General features: G+C 32.6%; 1 protein-coding gene across 3 annotated transcripts in view; it reads right to left on the reverse strand.

Moving 5' to 3' along the window:
* Window positions 1-18,947, reverse strand: part of yuri (yuri gagarin) — a 58,359-nt gene extending 39,412 nt beyond the window's left edge. For 2 of the 3 annotated variants that reach the window (XM_065501222.1, XM_065501226.1), the window contains exons 1-4: window positions 18,280-18,947; window positions 12,884-13,712; window positions 4,054-4,389; window positions 3,953-3,988 (exon numbers count right to left, since the gene is read on the reverse strand). In XM_065501222.1, the coding sequence (XP_065357294.1) occupies window positions 3,953-3,988; window positions 4,054-4,389; window positions 12,884-13,669 (1,158 nt within the window). In that variant the 5' untranslated portion in view covers window positions 13,670-13,712; window positions 18,280-18,947. The remainder of the gene's footprint in view (window positions 1-3,952; window positions 3,989-4,053; window positions 4,390-12,883; window positions 13,713-18,279) is intronic. The other variant, XM_065501223.1, reaches the window with a different exon arrangement.
* Between the last annotated feature and the right edge of the window lie 3,178 nt (window positions 18,948-22,125).

A 22,125-nucleotide genomic window follows, 5' to 3' on the forward strand; every position in this document is an offset into this window, starting at 1 on the left:
ATTAGTTTATTATTAAAGTAAAGCTAGTATCCAGTATATCCACCTTTGTTTTGTAAAACTTTCTCCACTCTTCTGGGCATACTGGATATCAAGTTCTGACACTTCTCCAATGGAATCTCGTACCATATTTTTTGCGTTTTCTCCCATAAATCGTCTTTATTTTTGAAAACTTCCTTCGAAAGCCTTATCTTTAATTCACTCCACAAGTTTTCTATTGGGTTTAAATCAGGGGATTGGCTGGGCCAGCTTAAAACAGGTACGTTATTCTCCAAGAACCAGTTTTTAACTAATCTTGAACTATGTTTTGGGTCGTTGTCCTGCTGGAATGTCCATATTAATGGCATATTTTCCGATGCATATGGAAGCATTACGTTTTCCAATATGTCTCTATACCCACTAGCATTCATGGTATCTTCTATTCGGAATATCGGACCAACACCATTCCATGAAAAGCAACCCCAAACCATTATGTTTCCCCCGCCATGTTTTACCGTCTTTTTTGTAAATTTAACGTGGAATTCTTTTCCTTTTGGTCGGCGTACATTTCTTTGGCAGTCGTTTCCAAACAAATTTATTTTTGTTTCGTCGCTCCATAAAATATTTCTCCATTTTTTTTCGCCTTCACACCCGGACCATTGTAAGTGCTCTTTAGCAAATTCTAATCTTGTCTTGATATTTTTTTGGCGCATTAGTGGCACTTTTCTGGCAATTCTTCCCGGCAATTTAGCTTGTAAAAGACGACGACGAACTGTTTGTGGACTGATTTCGTTACATAGCTCCGCAGAAATAGCTTTCGATGATATGAAAGGGTCTTTTTTAACCATAAGGACGATCCGCCTATCTGTTTCTGGACTGGTTTTCTTTGGTCTACCGCGAGTTTCTCTTTTTTGTTTTTTAGATAAAGCATTTTGGACAAAATGTAAAGATCTTCCTATGCTCTTTGCTATTTCCCGTAATGATTTTCCTTGATTTCTCATCGTTTGAACAATTTTTTTCTCATCTTCGGTACAATGATGATTTCGTCCCATTTTCTTCAAAAGAGTCCTATTTTTTATAAAATTGTTGCTAAAATTTAAATTATACTTACTGTTTCACGTAAATAGGAACAAAAAATTGCACAAAAAAAAAATTGTATATAAACAAATTACAAATTACTGATGTGTATCTATTTTTATGAGCAAATAATTTTTTGTAATTCAAATAAATTCGTTTTTAAAAATCAACATGAAAGCAAATAGTTGCCAGATTTTTGACTGACATGACATTGCCAGATAGAAATTTTAATAATATGATGTATTCTTAACGCTTGCGAGGAAATTTTCGATGTTACCGCCATTTAAATTTTTTCCAATTAGGTGTATCTATTATTTTGAGCAGATGTGTATATGTATATTTTGGGTCTTCATAAGATTCTAAGATGATCTAGCTAAGTCCGTCCGTCTGTCTCTCTGTATGTTTGTTGAAAACAAGATATGGCCCAAACTCTGTTGATAAGTTTTGTTTTGTATTGCCAATGGGCAATATTGGTCCATGATTTCACCTAGACCCGAAAAGCGAATCGTATCTATTTGTACGAAACCATCTCGAGTGAAATACTTTCGAATGATTTCTTTCGACATCGAGATACAGTCAATTATATGGAAAACAAGGGCCCTTTTTTATCCCCCGTGAAGAAATAATTTTCAAAAAAGTTCCTATTTATTATCAGTAATACGAACTATTTGAAAATAATAATAGTAAAAGTACCAAAAAGGAATACAATTGTAGGCCTTAGAAATTCGAATTTCAGAAAAGTACCAAAAATATTTCAAGTCTTTATTGATTTGAGCCAGATGCATTTAAAATAGTATTTCTATGTTTATTTATGCTGGAGATATACATGTTAGCAGAGGGTTCTACCGGGACTACTTTTACCCCATGTAGCCACTTGAATTTCGAATTTCAAAAAAGTACCAGACACCTGTCGGCTCTTTTTTAGATTAAAGGCGGACGCATTTGAAATATTATTTCTAAGTTTATTTGTTTTGGAGATATAGAGGTACAGGTTTTACCAGTTTTTGCCCCATTTGTCCACCTTTATGACCGAATTTTCAAAAATCCCTTCTTAGTGGATCTACATATTGCAAAAAGAGCCCATTACCCGAATTTCAAGTTTCTAGCTTTAGCGGTTTGGGCTGTACGCCAGTCAGTCACATAACTCTTTTATATATATCGAGCCCTTAGCGCCAAATTATCGTAAGCGACAAAACACAAATTTTACAGAAGAAGGTTTTTTCGATTATTTTGAAATTTATACATAGAATTAAAAGTTTTATGATGCGATATATTATAATTGCGTTCAAGCCATTTGTCTATTTTTCAAAAATATTTATAACTTTTGACAATTAAAAATTCATGGAATACTTTATTGACAAATATGACAAAAAATATTTTTTATTGAATTTTTGCATAGATACAAATTTTTCGAATTGAAATAAAATATTTATTTATGAATAGTTTTTAATGAAATTTCACATTTATGTAAAATTTTCAATTTAAAATAGAAAACTAAAAACGAATTTTGAAATTTATTATCATCAATCCCGCAATTCCCAAAAAAGTGTTGAAAAATCCCAAAAATGGAAATTTTTAATTTTTTTGGCTATAATATCCATACCAGGGTCGGAGTTATCGGAATCCTTTACAAAATAATTAAAAGCATATTGGGCCATCTAAAATCGGTTATTATATTTTGTTATCGAATATGCGATTTGAGAATTTTTGCACAAAATTTTAATTTTACATAAAAAATAGGTGTTTTTTGAATGGACCTGGTCCCCTCGGTAACAAAAATTTTTTTTTTTTTCATTTAAAATATTTTATGAAAACTTAGTTTTCAGAAAGTATAATTTCGTTATACATCCTCTTAGAAATTTTTTGCGATAACTTAAAAAGAAAAAAAGTTCTTTTTTACCAAAAAATTAGCGAAAAATCGGCTTTTAAAATTTGTTTAAATTCAAATGCATATAACTTTGGACTTAGTCATTATTTTTAAACAGTTGTTTTCTTATTTGACACATACTTATGTTGTTAGTCCAATGAAGGAAAGCTGGAGAAAATCGGAAAATATTTGGATAAGCTGTTATCAAAAAACTGAAGTAGGCTGGGTAAAACTGTTGAAAATTTAATTTTCAAATGCGAATATCTCCTAAGCTATAAGAGGTAATTGATAGCTACGACTAGGTCTTTTGTGGCACTCGATGAAAAGATTTTATGTGTCTAATTTTTTGGAAATCGGAACACAAACGAAGAAATAGAATCATTTTAAAAATGTAATACACCCGAGTTGTCCTACTTTGAGGGCCCTTGGTCGCGGCCCGGGTGGGCCCATGAGGTCCACGTTCAGAACTTGAACTCGAGAACACTTCTTCTTTGCGCATGTGAAATTTCATTCAAACCAATCTAACCATTTAGAAGTTACAGATTTATTTCCCTCTTTTTTTTCTATACCACTATGTGTCGCTTACGATAAAATTTGTTTACTGTAAAATATAAACATTGACTTACGATAAAATCTTACCCTCTATAATTTTGAAGTTATTAACAATTTTGATATTCTGAGAACGCTAAAACATCAGTCGGTCCATAAAATTTTAATTTTTGCAATAAAAAAAAAATTAGAAAATGTCGCTTACGATAATTTGGCGCTAAGGGCTCGATATAGTTGAACTGATTCACGTAATGCTAAACTATAAAAACACCTGGTCCGAAACACTACTCGTCCGATTAATAGATGTTAGTCTGAAGTTGTCAGAATTAATGAAAAAAATATAAAAAGTCACTATTTCCTAAAAACCTAGCAAGTACTCACACATTGTTACCAGATTCAATAATAATATGTAATACATTTTTATTAATAAGAAATTATACAAACTAATGAATTAAAAGCAAATTAAAATAATCCCTTACGAACCTTGTTTCTTTGCATTACCTCTGCCTCATTGTTATTCTGAAATTATTAAGAAAATAAACATATTACTTTCATTCTTAAAATAAACTATTCTGAAAACTTACTTTCATTGCATCCCCTCCATTGCCCTCAATAGTAAGATTTTCAAAATCGCTGACATCCAATACCTGGGCGGGTGTTATGGTCTCAAATGTAAGGCCCTGTAGATCCCAGCTATTATAGTTACGTGCATTTTTTATATATTTCAACAGTGTATCAATGTCTTTGCGACATTTCATCAACTCATTGCCCTGACTGTGGCGACAATTGCTATTGACTTTTCTCTGTATCAGCTCTAAATGATCAGCCACCTCCCTTTCCAGTTGGTCCATGTTGATGATAAAGGATTCGCTGATTTTTGTCAACATCTCTACCCATTCTTGATAGGTTACAATTTTTAGCTAGAAAGAAATGAAATAAGATTTTAGATTATATTTTGCGAAGGACCTATTTTAAAAGACAAATATGTAAATTATTACTAGAACTTTTATTTTAAAACAATATTAACCTTCGCTTTAGTATTTTATTTGTATACTTTTATTAACTTAATTTAACAAAAAACAAAGGACATAATTAATTAAATTCTAAAAATGAGAAAACAAACTTAAAAGATTTCTTTATTACGGCAAAACAATGGAAACTTAGGTATTATTTTAACAAATATGGTCTAAACTTTGCAATAACTCAATATTTTGTTGAGTATCCCTTATTTTTTATAACTGCTACACCTCGACGATTCATTGAACCAATTAAAGAGTCAATGGTCTCCTTTAAAATATTTTGCCATTCCCTTATAACCGCCTCCGATAAATCTTCCTTCCTGGTGTAATTTTGGGTCCTTATTTTACAATCTACAATTGCCCATAGATTTTCTATGGGTTTGAGATCTGGCGATTGGGCAGGCCACTTCAAAACACGTACCTCGGTTACAACCCTAGAGGTGTGTTTCGGGTCGTTGTCGTGTTGGAATCTCCAAACTATAGGCATATTTTCCTCAGCGTATGGATACATAATATCGTTTAATATGGTTCTGTATCCTATACCTGTCATGGTATCTTTTATAATATGAATTGGGCCCATACCTTGCCCTGAAAAACATCCCCATACCATAATATTGCCACCGCCAAAATTTACAGTCTTATTTGTGTACTTTGGATCTAATCTTTTTCCCTTTGGTCGTCTTACAAATGTTCTCCCATCACTGCCTCTTAAATTGTATTTGGATTCGTTGGAAAAGAGGACAGTATTCCATTTCTGTATCGACCAGTTTAAATGATCCCTGGCAAATTGTAGACGAGCAGAATGGTTCTTTTTAGAAATAAGTGGTTTTTTCACAGGACGATAGCAACCAAGACCTGCCTGATTTGCCCTGCGACTAACTGTTCGGGTACTTATTTCTAATTTTAGGCTATTAACAAGCTTTATTTATTGAATATTTGTCACAGATACTTTTTTGTTTTAAACCAGCTTTAAAATCGTTAATTATTTTATTTTTTAAGTCTTCACAAATCTTAACTTTAGCCATTTTCGTTAACTTTGAAAAAAAGCAATTATGCGAAAAACTTAGAAAAAGAAATTGTGAAAAATTACCAGAATTTAAAAATAAAAAAAATAACTGTAAACAGGATGCTTTTTACATCGTTCTTTTAAATATTATTTTCGTTTTAAACTTCTTTCTTGTAGAAGTTTAAAAGTTTCCATTGTTTTGTCAGTAGCGAAATAGTGAATATTTTTAATTTTGTTCCCTTTTTTCAGAATATAATTAATTATGTTGTTCGTTTTTCAGTTAATTTATAAAAATAAAACTATACAAGTAAAATACTAAAAAAAAAAAAATTTATTTTAAAAAAATATTTTAAATTTTGGGCTACATATAGAATATTTGGAAAAGTTTCCATTGTTTTGTCAACCACTGTATGTATAGAAGTGCAGTACCACCCGGATGGGTATTGGTAAACCATGTACATAAAAAAATGTTAGGTAAAGCGAAGGTTAAAACAAACAACCTAGAACAATGCAAATTAAATGCAGTTTTGTTTTGATATTTAAACCCTTGCCTTGTCCCATACAAAATATCTTTCTATGCCGAACGTCCAAAATTAAAAATTTGCTTAATATTGTAACGAACTTGCAATAGCGATTTGAATTTAACGGTCTGTAACGATTGCCCGCAATATTCATCATGTTTAGAAGCTTCTACTTATCAACAATGTAGTATCTACGTAGTTATTGGCATTGTTAGTAAGCATGTTTAACATTAACATCGAAAGCTCTAGAATTCGAATATACGAGTTTTGACCGTTAAGAACAATCTAGGCTACTCGGATAAAGATGGCAGTGTGTATAAGTAGTGACTGCGGTTACAGTAGTTAGGGAGTCAAATTTGAAGCATCGTTAAGTAAAAACATCAACAGCATTGCTAGTGTATACTTGTACATTATAAAGTGTGTGCATTTCTACGAATTTATAAAAGTGTATAAAAACATTGAGTGACTATTTAAACTGTTGTTGTACATTTATTTGCAATAAAAAGTATCCGGTTTATTTAAAGGAAATAAACCACCGTTTTAAAAGGGTAAAAACGTAACAATATAGATTTTTGGCATTTGTGAATCACATGTGATACAGATAGCTATGCACAGATAGCTGTGATATAGAATTGCTGTGCATCATATTTGATGCGAAGGACAGATAAAGGGTTAAGAATTGTGTCCCTATAAAATGGTAACATAGTCAAGTAAAATAACTCACCACTAAAAATTTTTTGTCGAATTCGGTCAGAATTCGTACCGACAGTTTGCACAAGTTTCCTATTTCGTATCCGATATTGCAACTAATTTTGTATGAGTGAAATTATAACTCATATTTTCAGATTTGTCGGACATAATTCTGTACGTGTTCCGAGGTAAATTCCCAAGGATATTCTAGGATTTTTAGACCTGTCTGATTGAATATTGAATATTCTGATTTGATTTTTCAAAAAATAAACTATAAAAAAATTACTCAAAAAAATCAGACATACGAGTGTTGTGTTTGTTTTCACATAGTTTTTTTTACTAATGCAATTCTAATACATTTTCGCCACTTAGGTCTTTGATAGCCGCGGATCCTGGCTGATTTCCCCCTCCAAAACCAAAAACCACCATACATCTGAAGTTAAGTATCGATGTGATGCTGATACCTGGTTTCTCATGCCATAACACAAATCACCCAGACGGAAATGCAAACGGTGAAACTGGTATATTAATTAGAGACTGATTAAAACACTACGCCCTGAATGAATTTTCAAAGTGACTACACAGTGAGTTCAATATATTTTCCTCCATGATTCCCTATGACCAATGAAAAATTAGAAGAATTTTTTGCAACACTTCGCTGGCATTCTCATTTAATTAATCCTAGAGGTCTACAGCTGTATAAAGTACTAGTTTATCGTCTAAAATACTTGGATGTCGTATCTCCTGGTCAACCCACCTACTGGCCTACTGATCCTAGGAAAATTTCTGATCTGATAGACTTTGTCATTTTCGTAATTCAATATAAACGGAAATATCACATGATCCATCTTCCGACAATAATTTCACGTTTTAATTTCCTACTACGGGAAAAAATGTCCAAAATGTAAACCACGAAAAATATTTAAGCAGCCACACAAATTCTGTTATACAATATGAGGGAGAAATCAATATATGTATCGACGACTTCACGTCTTTAATAGTTTCTGCCCTGGATCATTCGAAGTTTTAAGTTCCCATGGAACAAAAAGTGCAAATTTCTAATTCAGATTGAACGTCTTCTTCTAAAAAAAAAGACAACTTAGAACAATGTGGCCACAAAATAGACCACCTCGATGCCTTAATATAAAAAGGCCCTAACTCGTGTTTTTTTTGTAAGTCCAGATTTTCGTTTATTTCGATAAATGGTCCGATCATATATCATAATTAGCTGCCAAGCAGGGGCTGTTTATTACAACCAGGGGGTCGATTCTGGTTCTGTGAAACGGTGAAATAAAAAGATTTTTCATATTTTCATCGAGTTTCTGATTCTCGTTAAGTGAAAAAATGATAAATAAATTCAAATGTTTTCATATGAAAAGAAAAAGTTGAATAAAACAAATTGAAGTACGGGAATCGCAATTTGTGTAATTGTGAAATGATAATATGAAAAGTTTTTTTACATTTCACCGTTTCACAGAACTAGAATCGAGCCCCAGGAAACTGAAGAAATCCTTTCATTTGGAAGAGGATAGCAGAAATAATAGTTACATTGAAAGTTTAACGAATAATGAATATACAAATTTTTCCCTTTGGCGAGCAACAAACGGAACATAAAGCCATCGGTAGAGGGACAAAGTACATTGAGAAAATCTGATGGAATTCATGTTTGACAGTGATATATTTAAACCGAAGCCCCCGATAAACGATTTCGTGCTTAATGAAACTCCATCAAGTCGGACAACAAACTTTGACTACATCAGAATTGGTCCAGATGACACTGAAAATGTCAATAAAGATTTAATGAATTTAAAAAAGTCTCCCGGTTTTGACAAAATAACACCATCCTGCCATAGTCGTGTTACCTATAATGTTTAACGCGATCATGAGACTAGGTTTTTTTCCAACAATCTGGAAAGGATTTGTCAAAGCATTCGACAAAGTATGGCATGATGACCCCAAGCATTCATAAACTATTAGTGTTAAATACTGTGATTATGTAAAGGAAAATTTCGAGACCCAAAGTGGTGTTCCACAGGGAAGTGTGATCGATCCAAGACTTTACTTAATCTATACCTCTGATTTGCCTGTGTATGATAAGCTAACAATATCAACATTTGCTGACGAATAGCTTCCACGGTACTGGGCAACGATATTCGACGTGGAGAATACAAGTAAATGAACATATTACTTTTACGCTCAGGATGGGCGATTGTCCACCTGTCTCACTGAATGATATAAACATTACCCAAGCAGATACTGCTCTACCTATTTTGAAATTCAAAGCTGGTATTGGTTAATCAACGGACAATCAAAACTTAGCCTTGGGAATTATGGGGAACAGCTAGTAATACTAGTATTGATCTAATATAGAGGGCCCAATCTAAGATCCTTAGGTCCATGGCTAGAGCACCATGGAACATAAGGAATGACAACATCCATAATGACTTAAAGTCCCAGTGCACAGGGGGGGCAGAATCGAAATTTTTTGGAAATAAATCTGGCATTTTTAAACGGCTGGTCCGATCGGAATAACGTGGCCGTAGCCAAGGAGTATTCGAGTTTAAGTTATTAAAATCGGCCCTACAATTGCTCCAGGGGCGGCGCTATGGAAGCTCAAAGTAGGGTATCTTCGACATGTAAAATTTGTAAACACGTGCCATTTTTTTGTTTCCCATCCGATTGCAAAGTTATCCGAGTTATAGGCATTTCAAAATTTAAATTTTTAAATTTTGCCTCACCTTGATCCGCTTTTTTAAAAATATTTTTTTAAATTTTTTTTGCTATTTAGACAATTAAATTACCAATAATATACAGAATATTTCAAAGCAATATCAATTATGAATCAAAAAATAAACGATTTTCAATTTAAAAATTCAAAAAATTTTAGATTTTTGCTGTTTTTTGGTCGAAAAGGCGACTTAACTCTTTTGCATTTCTGTGCATTGGTAAAGAACGTTGGTAAATGTACTTAAATAACAACGGCATCGGAACAAGCTTGCAAGACAGCTCACTCAAACTCTTGCACATACAAGGCTTCGCAGAGACGATCTACAACACCGTCATTAGCTTAATAAAGCTCTCAATTGAGAGTAAATAGTTTTTATATATTAATTTTATATACATACTTATTGTTAGGCCTAATTAAACGCAAATTCAATAAATAAATAGAACATTAAAAATAGATGGGGGATTTCATGTCAAGTGAACCAACTTTTGAAATCGATGTCTTCCGATCGGGAAGAAATTTGCACAAAGATCGGTCAAGAACTCTCTGAGTTGTCAAAATTTTACATTTTGGCCAATCAGGTTTTTTTTTCTCATCCATGTAACTTATTACATATTGTTCTTAGCAAAATGCTATTTCTTGAATCTTTCGAAAAAAATAAATAAATAAAAATTTTTGACATTTTGAAATGTATTGGCTCAAGGAGACTACCAGAGACAGTAAACTGGACGGCTAATAACACAGTGCAACAGTGAAAAAAACACAAGATCATGACAGTATAGGTTCGATTCTACTACCAAAGGGTAGTAAAACCCTATACTCAGTTTGTCCATTTTGGTGACCGATTTTTTTATGGGCCCCCAAAGTTTCTGAAAATCAGTGAGGCCTCTAAAAAATGTGTCATCAGTTTTTGGTTAACAGCTAATTCAGACTTTGTGATACGGCTTAACTTTATATGGCAATAATATAGCTAAGAGTCCGCCAAATAAATTTTGTTAATTTTTTTTTTCCAAAAAAATAGCTTTTTCGTGCACTTTTGTTGAAAAAATATAGGAAGAAAATTTTTTTTTTACTTTTTTTAGAATATCTTCCAGGGACACCTAATTTTTCAATAACAATATTTTGCAAAGTTGTAGCTACGGTAAATCTGAATAATTCTTGTGAACATATCAATGCAATCCGAACATATCTAGGCATTCTAAATAGCTGTCAAAAATCACTTTGTAGCATAATAATTTTAGTTTTTTATTATTTTTTGACTCTAAAACAAAAATTTTTTGTTAAAAATTTATTTTCGAGTGTATACTTCTCTATTGTGCTGGAATAACGAAGAATGGGCAAATCATTATCGGTATGATCCGGGCGCATCACTTTATCCAATCTTGATCACGCAAGACCGGCTTGATGCAAGATATGAAAAAACATTAAAATTTTTGAAAGTGGGCATGGTTGTGGAGCTTCTGAAGAGTAAATATAAGCTTTTTATATAAGTTTTTGATACCGGTGGAAACCTTATGACTTGCAGATTAAAATTTTAGTGAAATGAATTAATTTTGTGTTTTTGTTGGACGTATTTTACCTTAAAAACTAACAATATTATAAAATGGTGATTTTCCATCAAGAAAAATAAAAACTTTGAATTAATGAAAAATTTTAACAGTTACAGATATCACAATAATATTTGGAAGTAATATAGATCTAAATGTTCTTAAGTCAATGTCATCACTAATGTTGCCATTCTTTGTTTTCAAACATCGAAATTCCTAAAACGGGGAAAATGTGTTCCAAAAACTGAGTTTTTTTAGAAAATAGTCCACTTTGACATTATTTAGAGTATGATAGTAAAAACGTTTTGTATTTATATAAACAACATATAGGGCTATACAAATGTGTCGAGTTTCTGAGGATCGGTGCTTTGCGTTTTTAGAATTTTTTACTCAAATCTAAAATTTTGTTTCAAAATTGGCCAAGTTTGGATAGGGCTGGGGGATACAATGTCCGCTTAAGTTAGTCAAATTTTACTTTATACGTTTTTGCGTTAAGTTCTCTTTCCAAATCATTAAAAAATGTATATAGCCACGAAGAAAATTAGTTTTTTATAAAAGAAAAAATATGGGGACTTTTTTGGGAAAAAACTTAAAATAAAAAGTTGAAATATATAAAAAGAAGCTTCACCTTTGGATGCGTGTAACTTTTTATATGGACGAAATAATTGTTATCAGGTTTGTTTTCTTTAGAATTTTATCGCAAATATACTTCATATATAAAATACAAAAAAAAGATCGAGCAAAATTTAAAAAAAAAATTAAACCTAAATATCTCTTGAACTAAAAGAGATAACCTACAGATAAAAGCATATTTTTGTAGACTTTCTCAAGGACTATCTATATTTTCAGCTCATTTGGATCACAAATGGCTTTTTCACGATTTTTCTTAAATGTGTGACATTGAGGGTCCACTCACTGATCCCCATTCCGAACACCTCAGTCGAGTAAATAATACAGCACAACATAGAAGTGTGGACTTGATCATACTATTTTAACAAAAAATCTTTGATTTAGAGTCAATAAATAGTAAAATCGAAAATTGTTAAGGTACAAAGTGATCTTTATGTCCTATTTAGAGTGACTAGAAACGTTCAGAATGCATTGATATATTCTCAAGAGTTGTTCAACTTTACCGTAGCTACAACTTTGCTAAATATTGTTAGTGAAAAATTAGGAGACCCTGGAAGTTATTCTAAAAAAAGTAAAAAAATAAATTTTTCTTCCTATATTTTTTCAACAAAAGTGCACGAAAAAGCTATTTTTTGGAAAAAAATTTGAACAAAATTTATTTGGCGGACTCTTAGCTATATTATTGCCATATAAAGTTAAGCCGTATCACAAAGTCTGAATTAGCTGTTAACCAAAAATTGATGACACCTTTTTTAGAGGCCCCACTGATTTTCAGAAACTTTGGGGGCCCATAAAAAAAAATCGGTCTCCAAAATGGACAAACTGAGTACAGGGTTTTACTACACTTTGGTAGTAGAGTCGAACCTATATAGTCATGATCGTGTGTTTTTTTCACTGTTGCACTGTGTAATTACTGAAAGACTCATCTAACACCATTTACGCCGTAATTATTCCTTTTGTTTAAAGCGGCCAGGCTATTATTTAAGAGATCAATATATTCGAGCGATAGTACAAGAAACATAAATAACCATTTAATAAGGACATTCAATTACAGGAATATTAGATCTAAGTTTGTCTGCCATTATTGCAGAGAGCTATGGTTTTTCAACACGCATTTAAACTGTGCTGAGAACCTTGTCACAATTATACTTAATACCAAAACTTTCATAACTTGAATTATAATTTCAGATTTAGTTGGAAAGAAACAAGAATTCTGAAGCTACTGGACTCTAGAAGTATTAATAAAATAATTATAATATTTTCTTAATATACTTACATCTTTATCTCCCCAAACATTTGCATCAATATCCTCTATTCTCTTCGCATATAACTCATTTAATTGGTTGTAATTTAATTTGGCCGAATCACCCGCACAGACATCCGATCCCGATCTATATTTCTGGTGATGTTCTTCATTGTAAGGCGACGTGGGAATCTCCGACGAAGACGTAACATTTTGCACATATGCATAGGCGTGAGCATCGGGAGACCTGAGAGTTTGGTAATTATTAGAGGCTGTATACTTCGCCTGTGCTGATTGGGTGGGGCATAGTGAAGCCGAGGAGGTATAAACATTATTTTGCTGCTCTAAATACTCCGGTTTAATTGTACGATCAAAACTCCATTGCTGTGAAGGTGTTCTGGGTGAAACATTCGGCGAAGGAGTTTTAATAGGATAACAACTTGATATACGCTGTCCTACATTCTCTGTTCTAATTGACGCATACGAATTAGACGGGGTATTTGAGTGGGAACTGTGAAAGGAATTATTTGATTCTTGTTTATAGTCCGAGAGTAATCCCACCGTAGGTCCTTTATTATGACGTTCGTAATAGGATTTCACATCCACTAAGGGGGGTTCATGTTGTGTTTGTTCTCTAGTGGGTGTGGGAGTATCGGAGCGTAAATTCATACCCATAGTTTCAGGTGTTACTGCAAATCTGGGATTGTAGGATGCTCTAGTTGGAAATGCTGCGGCCGAATTTGTCGTAGATTGCTGTTTGTTATTTTCTGGGGATTTGGTGGTTGGCGTACCGCCGGTTTCTGTAGCATTATGTTGCATTGTGTTGAGAGATCGATTTAGTTAAATTTTTCACTTTGACGGCCTTGAAAATTGCAGTACAAAAATATATTAGATAATTTTGTTGTTTTGTCAAAATCAAATATTTTAAATAATTGGATTTTTGGTTTTTGTTAATTTTTATAGGGTGCCCTAAACTTTAAATTTCATACATATATCAAATCCACTACTATTTTCCCCAAAAATAACCTAATCACGTTTACGATATTAAAAAAATTCTCGTAAAACATTAAATTTTAATTCATGTTTTAATTGATTTCTGAACGTGTCTAATCAAGATTAAAGAAATCACGTTCTCTACTTTGGTCACCTAGAAATATCCTCTTAAAACATTCATTCACTATAAGTATTTATTTGTTCTTTGCCATAAACAATTTATTTTCTATTTCCAGCTGGATTAGAAATGCAACATTTATTTAATGTTGCGTTATTTTGACATATTTTTTGTTTTGTTTTTTTATTTTTATTCATTTAAAGGTCAAGCAATCTTTTCAAGCATGATTTTGATTTTTTTTTCTGTAGAAAATGTTGTAGTTTTCTACACGTTTCATTTTTGTTTTTGATACAAGTATCAGAATCAAATTAGCAATAAGAAGAAATAGTAGATACAATTCAAATTGTTTGTAGTTTCTGTTTGTTTTCTAAAATACATAAATACATAGGAGAAAAAAAAGGCAGCGAAAAACGGGTACAAGCTCAATAGAATTTATTAAAGAGTGCGCAGAGACATAAAAGAATTGATTGATTTCTTAAAATATAAAATTTTGCTTAAGACCCCTTTCACACTAGGCAATTTAGTTGCGCAAGTCTCTTGTGTTTGTAGATGTTAGAGGTAATGTCGGGTTAAGGAGAAGAAAATTTTGCATGCTGTTTTGTTGTTGGGCAAGAGACTTGCGCAACTAAATTGCCTAGTGTGAAAGGGGTCTAAGTATGTCACCAGCCTGCGGGAGGTTCCCGGGATTTGGTACATTTTTTCATAAGTACCCGAAAATTCATTGCTTTTCTATTCTATTCGAAACGAGTTACAAAATAACCTCCTAGTATTTTGTTAAAATTTAATGAAGTCGGTCTTAATTCCATTTTATACAATTTTAAAGTAAACTGTGAAAAAAAAAATGTCAACTTTTTATGTGAAAAAATTTGGATTCCAACTTGTTTTTTGTGTAGTTTTGTCCGTTTTAAATTCACGGGATTCACGACAGAAAATCCCGGGAATCGGTATTGAAAAATTGGCAAATTTCCCGGGAATTTACGGAATTAAAACTCCACTCGTGACATGTGAACATATCAAGTGATCGTTTTATCGTTCTGGAAAACAAAATTTTTCGAATTGTTTTTAAATTTTTTAAATTTTTTTTTAATATTTAGCGGAAAAAAATTTTGACCCATTGTAGGTCCAACCTGCAAAGTTCTTTGAAATATCTATCATTAGATATCCATATATTGTCTTTATTAATGACTTAATAATCCAGATATACAGTGGTGGTCAAAACATATGCAACCAGCAACAGAATTTTACAAAAGTTGTTTAAACTAGTTTAAGATGTAAACAAAAATATTCATTTGCTTATAATATTTTTTAATTAATGCTTTAAAAATAAGAATATGAAATTTAATTCAGAATTTTTTGCATTGAAAAGAAAAAAAATTTAAAAAACTACGTATGGGTTGATATTTCATTGGCCAAAACATATGCAACTAATTGCTTCTAAAACATTTCTGTCTATAAAACTTAATATTTCGTGGCAAGTCCTATATTTTCAATGACGGCCTTACATCGGCAAGGCAGTGAAGCTATCAAATTGGCAATAAAATTTGCAGGAATAGCGTTCCAAGCATCTACCAATCCTTGAAACATAATATCTGAATTAGTACAATTTTCGGGGTCGCTTCTTTGAGTAACGTTTTCCCAAATGTTCTCAATGGGATTTAGATCTGGTAATTGTGGTGGTCATTCCATTACCGAAACTCTTTCTTGTGCTAACCACGATTTAACAACATGTGCAGAGTGCTTGGGGTCGTTATCGTGCTGAATAACTCATCGAAGGGGCTTATTATCCTCAGAATTTGGAAGCATTACTCTTTCCAAGATGTCTCTATAGATAAATTCATCCATTATTTCATTCATTTAGATCGATGGGCCAACACCAGCAGCAGAAAAACTGCCCCCATACCATTACGTTGCATCCTCCATGTTTCAGTGTCTTTTTGTAGTATCGTGCTTGAAGCCGCGTGTTAAGTGGTCGTCTTACGTAACACATGAAATCACTTCCGATGATATTAAATTCAGATTCGTCGCTAAATAGGACAGTCGTCCATTTGTTTTCTGGCCAATTTAAATACTCCATAGCAAACTTCAAACGTTTCTTTTGATTACGTTTTGATATAAGCGGTTTTTGCGCGTAGGGAAAACGTCGGTGAAGCATGCAGGATGCAACGTAATGGTTTGGGGGTTGTTTTTCTGCAGCTGGAGTTTGCCCATCGCTCTAAATTAATGAAATAATGGATGGATTTATCTATAGAGACATCTTAGAAAGAGTAATGCCTCCAAATTCTGAGGATAATAAACCTCTTCGATAAGTTATTCAGCACGATAACGACCCCAAGCACTCTTCACATGTTGTTAAATCGTGGTTAGCACAAGAAAGTATTTCGGTAATGGAATGGCCACCACAATTACCAGATCTAAATCCCATTGAGAACATTTGGGAAATCGTTAATCAAAGAATCGACCCCGAAAATTGTACTAATTCAGATATTATGTTTCAAGGATTGGTAGATGCTTGGAACGCTATTCCTGCAAATTTTATTGCCAATTTGATAGCTTCACTGCCTTGCCGATGTAAGGCCGTCATTGAAAATATAGGATTTGCCACGAAATATTAAGTTTTATAGACAGAAATGTTTTAGAAGCAATTAGTTGCATATGTTTTGGCCAATGAAATATCAACCCATACGTAGTTTTTTAAATTTTTTTTCTTTTCAATGCAAAAAATTCTGAATTAAATTTCATATTCTTATTTTTAAAGCATTAATTAAAAAATATTATAAGCAAATGAATATTTTTGTTTACATCTTAAACTAGTTTAAACAACTTTTGTAAAATTCTGTTGCTGGTTGCATATGTTTTGACCACCACTGTAGGTCAAAAATCGAGGTTATCCTGGTTTTTTCCTTATATCTCAGCCATTTGCGGACCGATTTTAAATAGCAACCGAGCCGGAAGAATTCCGGAGATATTGATGTATGAATCGTGTGTGTAAGTTATTTGGGGGCTTCGGAAAGTTGATTTCAACAGACTGACCGTCGGACAGACAGACGGACATGGCTTAATATATTTTAGAAATTAAAAACGAAAAGACAAACTTCTCACGAAGGTGAAGGGTATAAAAATGGAACCAGTGGAAAATATTACAGTTCGTAACTAAACATATTGACAGACATTCAGAAGACGCCAAATATCTCACGGATAAATTCGTACGATAATTTTGGTATTGAAAATCTGCAAAATCGATTCATATTTTTTTTTTTGAAATCGAGTACCTTGGACACATCATTATTTTTTTTTTGATAATCACGGTATTCGATTTCATATTGGTATGATTTGTGCATTGACTTGCAAGTCAATGTTCTGGACTGAATTGGGGATAAAAGTCTGATCTGATAACTGAGAGTTACCTGAATAATAACAATCGATCATACAAAAGCAGAACGTACTGCAAAGTGTCAAGGGCCGTATGATTCAAATTGGGCATGGCATTAACCTGAATGATATTAGAGCTCGACAATGGCACTTCGGATTTTTCTAGGATGAGAATTGATGAGAATATAACCCACATACTAACAATAAGGATCTCTGACACTATAATAACACAACTCAGAACGCAACAAGCCGGCTTTCGTGCGAATAAATTATAGAATCATAGTCGCCCCTATTGCCTCTATATTTAATATTTATTGACTTCGAGAAAGAATTCGATACTCTCAATCACAATTTAATTTGGAAAGCCCTTGCATGTAAAGGAGTCCCACAAAAAATTATTTAGCTCATTAAGAGCATGTCCGTTAATGCAAGCTGTCGCATTCATCACAAAGGAAAGCTTAGCAGAAAAATTAACGTTGGTACAGGGGTATGGCAAGGTTGTGTGATGTCACCACTGCACAGTGGGGCAGAATCAAAATTTTTGAAATTAAATCTGGCATTCCTTAACGGCTGGTCCCACTGGGATAACATTTGACGTGAGCGTAGCGAAGGAGTATTCGAGTTTAAGTTATTAAAATGGGCCCTACAAATACTCCCATCCGATTTCAAAGATTTTTATATTTTTGGAAAGCGCTCGGCTAGGTCTTGTATCTCTTATAATTTCCGAGTTATAGGCATTTCCAATTGAATTTCTGAAGTTTCCATTTGCACTTCAGAAATTTGTAATTGTATTTTAGAATTTTTTAATTGGAAAATTCGATTCCCAGATCCCTTTAGTAAGAATATGTGCCTCGGAAATTTAAAAAAAGTGTAAAATATATTTCTCCAACAAACGATTTAATCCCTTTAAGTCACTGGCTAAACGTGAATATTATTGAGCTTCACTTACGCATTTGCCAACAACACACGAAGTATCATTCACCAATTTAAAACAACACAGTAACAGTAACAACAATAACAACGACTTTAACTGGAATAAAATATTGGTTTGTCAGTCCGTCCGTCTACTGTTGTTTGCAATTGATGTTGTTGTTGTCGTAGTAGCAGTAGTTGTTGTTATTATCGGCATATAAAATACAACAAACAAATGTTCCTCGTATGTATCTGCAGCTGTTTAATTTTTCATTCAATATTTATTTACAGAATATTCGATTGTTGCTTTTTTTGGGTTTACGTTGAGTTTGGTGTTCTTGTTATTATATTATTGATGTTGTTGTTTTTTCTGTTATTTTTGGACTTTCATTTGTAAAGTTTACTTTGTTTTGACGTCACTTATTTACAATTTATTTATTTGTTTGTTAATTGTTGTTGTTATTTTAGGTCTTCGATATTTGTTTAATAATTTTATTTTATTATTTTTCTTGTTGTGTTTGTTTTTTCTTCTTGTAGCTTGTTTAAAGAGAGATCTTTCGTATTTCTTTTCTATTTTTTTTTTATATTTATATTTTCAACCCAAACATTTGGTTTTTGCGGGACCACGACACGTTCGTTCGGTTTTCAAGCTAAAGTGAGACTGTCTCACAAAACTAAAAAAAAAGTGGCCCCAATGTTGAGGTGAAATAATTCATTCTCTCAATCTCTACAAAACAAATATGCATTCTGAATTCGTATCTTTTTTGTTTTGTTTTTTATTAATTCTTTAAGAAATCTATATGCAACTTGTTGTTGTTTTGTTGTAATAATCGTACCATGTGTTGTATGAGTTGTGAATACTCAGTACTCAATTTGTAAAAGTTAATGTGAGCGTGCATTTTTATACAGATCTCTTCACATACATATATTGATCACTTCGTTAATAAAACTCATACTTAAAATAAAATCAGTGTTGCTTAAAGGGGGTAATACTATTTATTGTATCTGTATTCTCCCTTGTCTTGACTTGATATCAAATTAGATTTTCATTTAAGCGTAATTGAATATTTATTTATTACAAATTAAAAATGTGTAGGTTTTATATAAAGGTTCGAAAGAATGAATTTCTTATTCAAAATCAAATTAAATTTGACGTCTTAACCATCCGTTAAATAATTCATTACCAATTATTGTAATTTCTAGGCTTAGTACTTCAAATGTATTGATTTGAGAATTTGAGAATTCATTCAATATAGAATTAATTCCTTATTGAATCATTAAAGTTTTTATACCCTTCACCTTCGAGAGAAATGCATATGAGTTTTTCATTGTCGTTTGTAGATACCACAATATAATTTACCGACCCTATAGATATCGTCGATTAAGCCATATCCGTCTGTCAGTCTGTTGAAATCAACTTTACGAAGCCCCCAAATAATTTACATACACGATTCATACATCAATATCTCCGGAATTCTTCCGGCTCGGTTCCTATCGAGAAAATCGGTATACAAATGGCTCTGATATAAAGAATATTTTATTCTTTATATCTATATTATTCTTTATAATATTATTTTATTAACTAATATTGTTAATGTTCATATAATATTCATTTAGTAAAAGATAATTTTATTAAAAATTTATTTTAAATGATAAATCATATAAAAACTCAAAACGCAACGGACAAAACAAAAGCATTTGACTCGGTACTGCATATTTGCAATGTGAGTTATCGGAACTCACAATGAATGTAAAATTTAAGTTTTATTCAGTTTATTGTTAAAAAAACAATGACAAGGAACAAGTACTCCAGTGAATTTAAAATTAAAGTTATTGAAGACTGGAAGACGTGCTTATCACTACATGAATTGAGTAAAAAATATTCAATTAACAGATCAGTTATTTTCTGGCTCGTTTCAAAATTTTTTAAGACTGGCCGCATATCACCGGTGCATTCTGCAGGTCGTTCGTGTAAAACCACACGATATGATGATTCCTTGATCAAAAGAGCAATACAAAAAGATTGTACAGCATCCGCTAGTCAAGTAAGAACAAGTTTAAGATTATGCGTTAGCGAAAGAACAATCCGTAGAAGAGTAGTAGAAGCCCGTTTATTTAGCTGACGACCAGCAAAAAAACCATTTCCATCAGCTAAGAACAAGAAAGCTAGACTGAAGTTTACCAAAGCCCACATCGACTGGAATGTACTAAAAGGGAAGACAGTACTATTCCCTGACGTATCCAAATACAACTTAAAAAGTTCCGCTGGAATAAGGCGTGTACGCAGACCAAAAGGAGAATGACTCAATCCTAAGTATTGAAAAGGAACAATTAAACATGGAGGAGGCTATGCAATGGTCTGGGGTTGCTTTTCTGGTCAAGGATTTGGGCCAAATCATAAAATTTATGACATTATGGATCGGTTCATGTACCGTGATGTATTGAAAGATGTAATGTTGCTTTATGCCAGTGAAGAGATGCCACTTATAGGGAGCTTCCAATAGGATAACGATCCTAAGCACACCTCCAAAGTTTGTAAGACTTGGCTTCAGAGCAATAAGATTCAAGTTCTTCATTGGCCTGGTCAATCTCCCGATCTTAATCCTATTGAGAACCTGTGGCACATTATTAATTTGAAAATAAATCGTGAAAATTGCTGAAATAAGCATCGGCAATTTTTACGATATATTTCATGCCGTTAAAATAGCCTGGGAAGGAATATCGAAAAACGCCATAAAATCTTAATATCTTCTATGCTAAGAGATGTTCTTGTGCCATCCAAAACAAAGGATTTGCAACTAAAAATTATTTTTTTTTTTTATAGTATATCCTTGAAGGGGTGCTTTAGTTTTGTCCGTTTCATTTTCTACCTTAAAATATTTTTTAATTTTAACTTACCTCTTATAGAAAGGTGAACTTTGAAAGTATTTGTTTATCAATAATAAACATATTAACAAATGAAAATAATACATAATAGATATTTAAAACTTTGTTTTTATACAAAAAAATACCATATGAAAAAAATGCACTGAGGGGGTGCTTTAGTTATGGCCAATACTGTATATACGACCATTGGACCTACAATGGGTCAAAATCGCAAAAAAAATATTTTTTAACCCGAATTTTTTTTAACAAAAGTTTTTTTGGTTAAATTTTAAAAAATTGAAAAAAAAAAAACAAAAAAAAATTCGAAAACTTTTTTCCAAAAAATTAAAAAAACAACTTTGGAAAATAAAATAAATTTAGTTTACCTAAAAATATTTAAAATTTTTATTTTGAAGTATAATTTGGTGAAGGGTATATAAGATTCGGCACAGCAAAATTGTATCTTCCTCCTCTTCATTTTGACCTCTCCGCAGAGGTCATAATAAGGCAGCCCAAGTCGTCCAGCCAAAAGTGCAATGTCCGGTGATTACCGCCACTATGTTACTGAGTTGTAGTCGTTGCATATACGAGTCCAACATCATTATTGTGATAGCACAAATAGATTCATTCAGCCATCGTGGCTGAGCATGTTCATGGTGGACATCAAATGGAGTCTATCTCACATTAACACATCACACACGTGGTTTTTCGCCAAGTAATCAGCAATACAATTGCCCTCAATATCCCCGTACCCATATGAGTACAACTGTTGAATGTCTCACTATCCCATTTAGGGATGCCCGGCATTCCTGCAATAAATTTGACGTCGTATAAACACCTGCTAGAGAATGATCGTTGTCACTATACATATACGAATATCCCTAGCAGCTATTTTGTTATATCTGAGTCAGCTAGCCGCTCTTTTATAGTGGATATCTCAGTTCGTCGCTCTTTTTATAGTCGATTGCTCAGCTTGAAAAATACTACATTCATTTGAAAGTCTTAAGAACATCCTAAT

The sequence above is a fragment of the Calliphora vicina genome, chromosome 2 (assembly GCF_958450345.1).
Source record: "Calliphora vicina chromosome 2, idCalVici1.1, whole genome shotgun sequence".
Lineage (NCBI taxonomy): Eukaryota > Metazoa > Arthropoda > Insecta > Diptera > Calliphoridae > Calliphora > Calliphora vicina.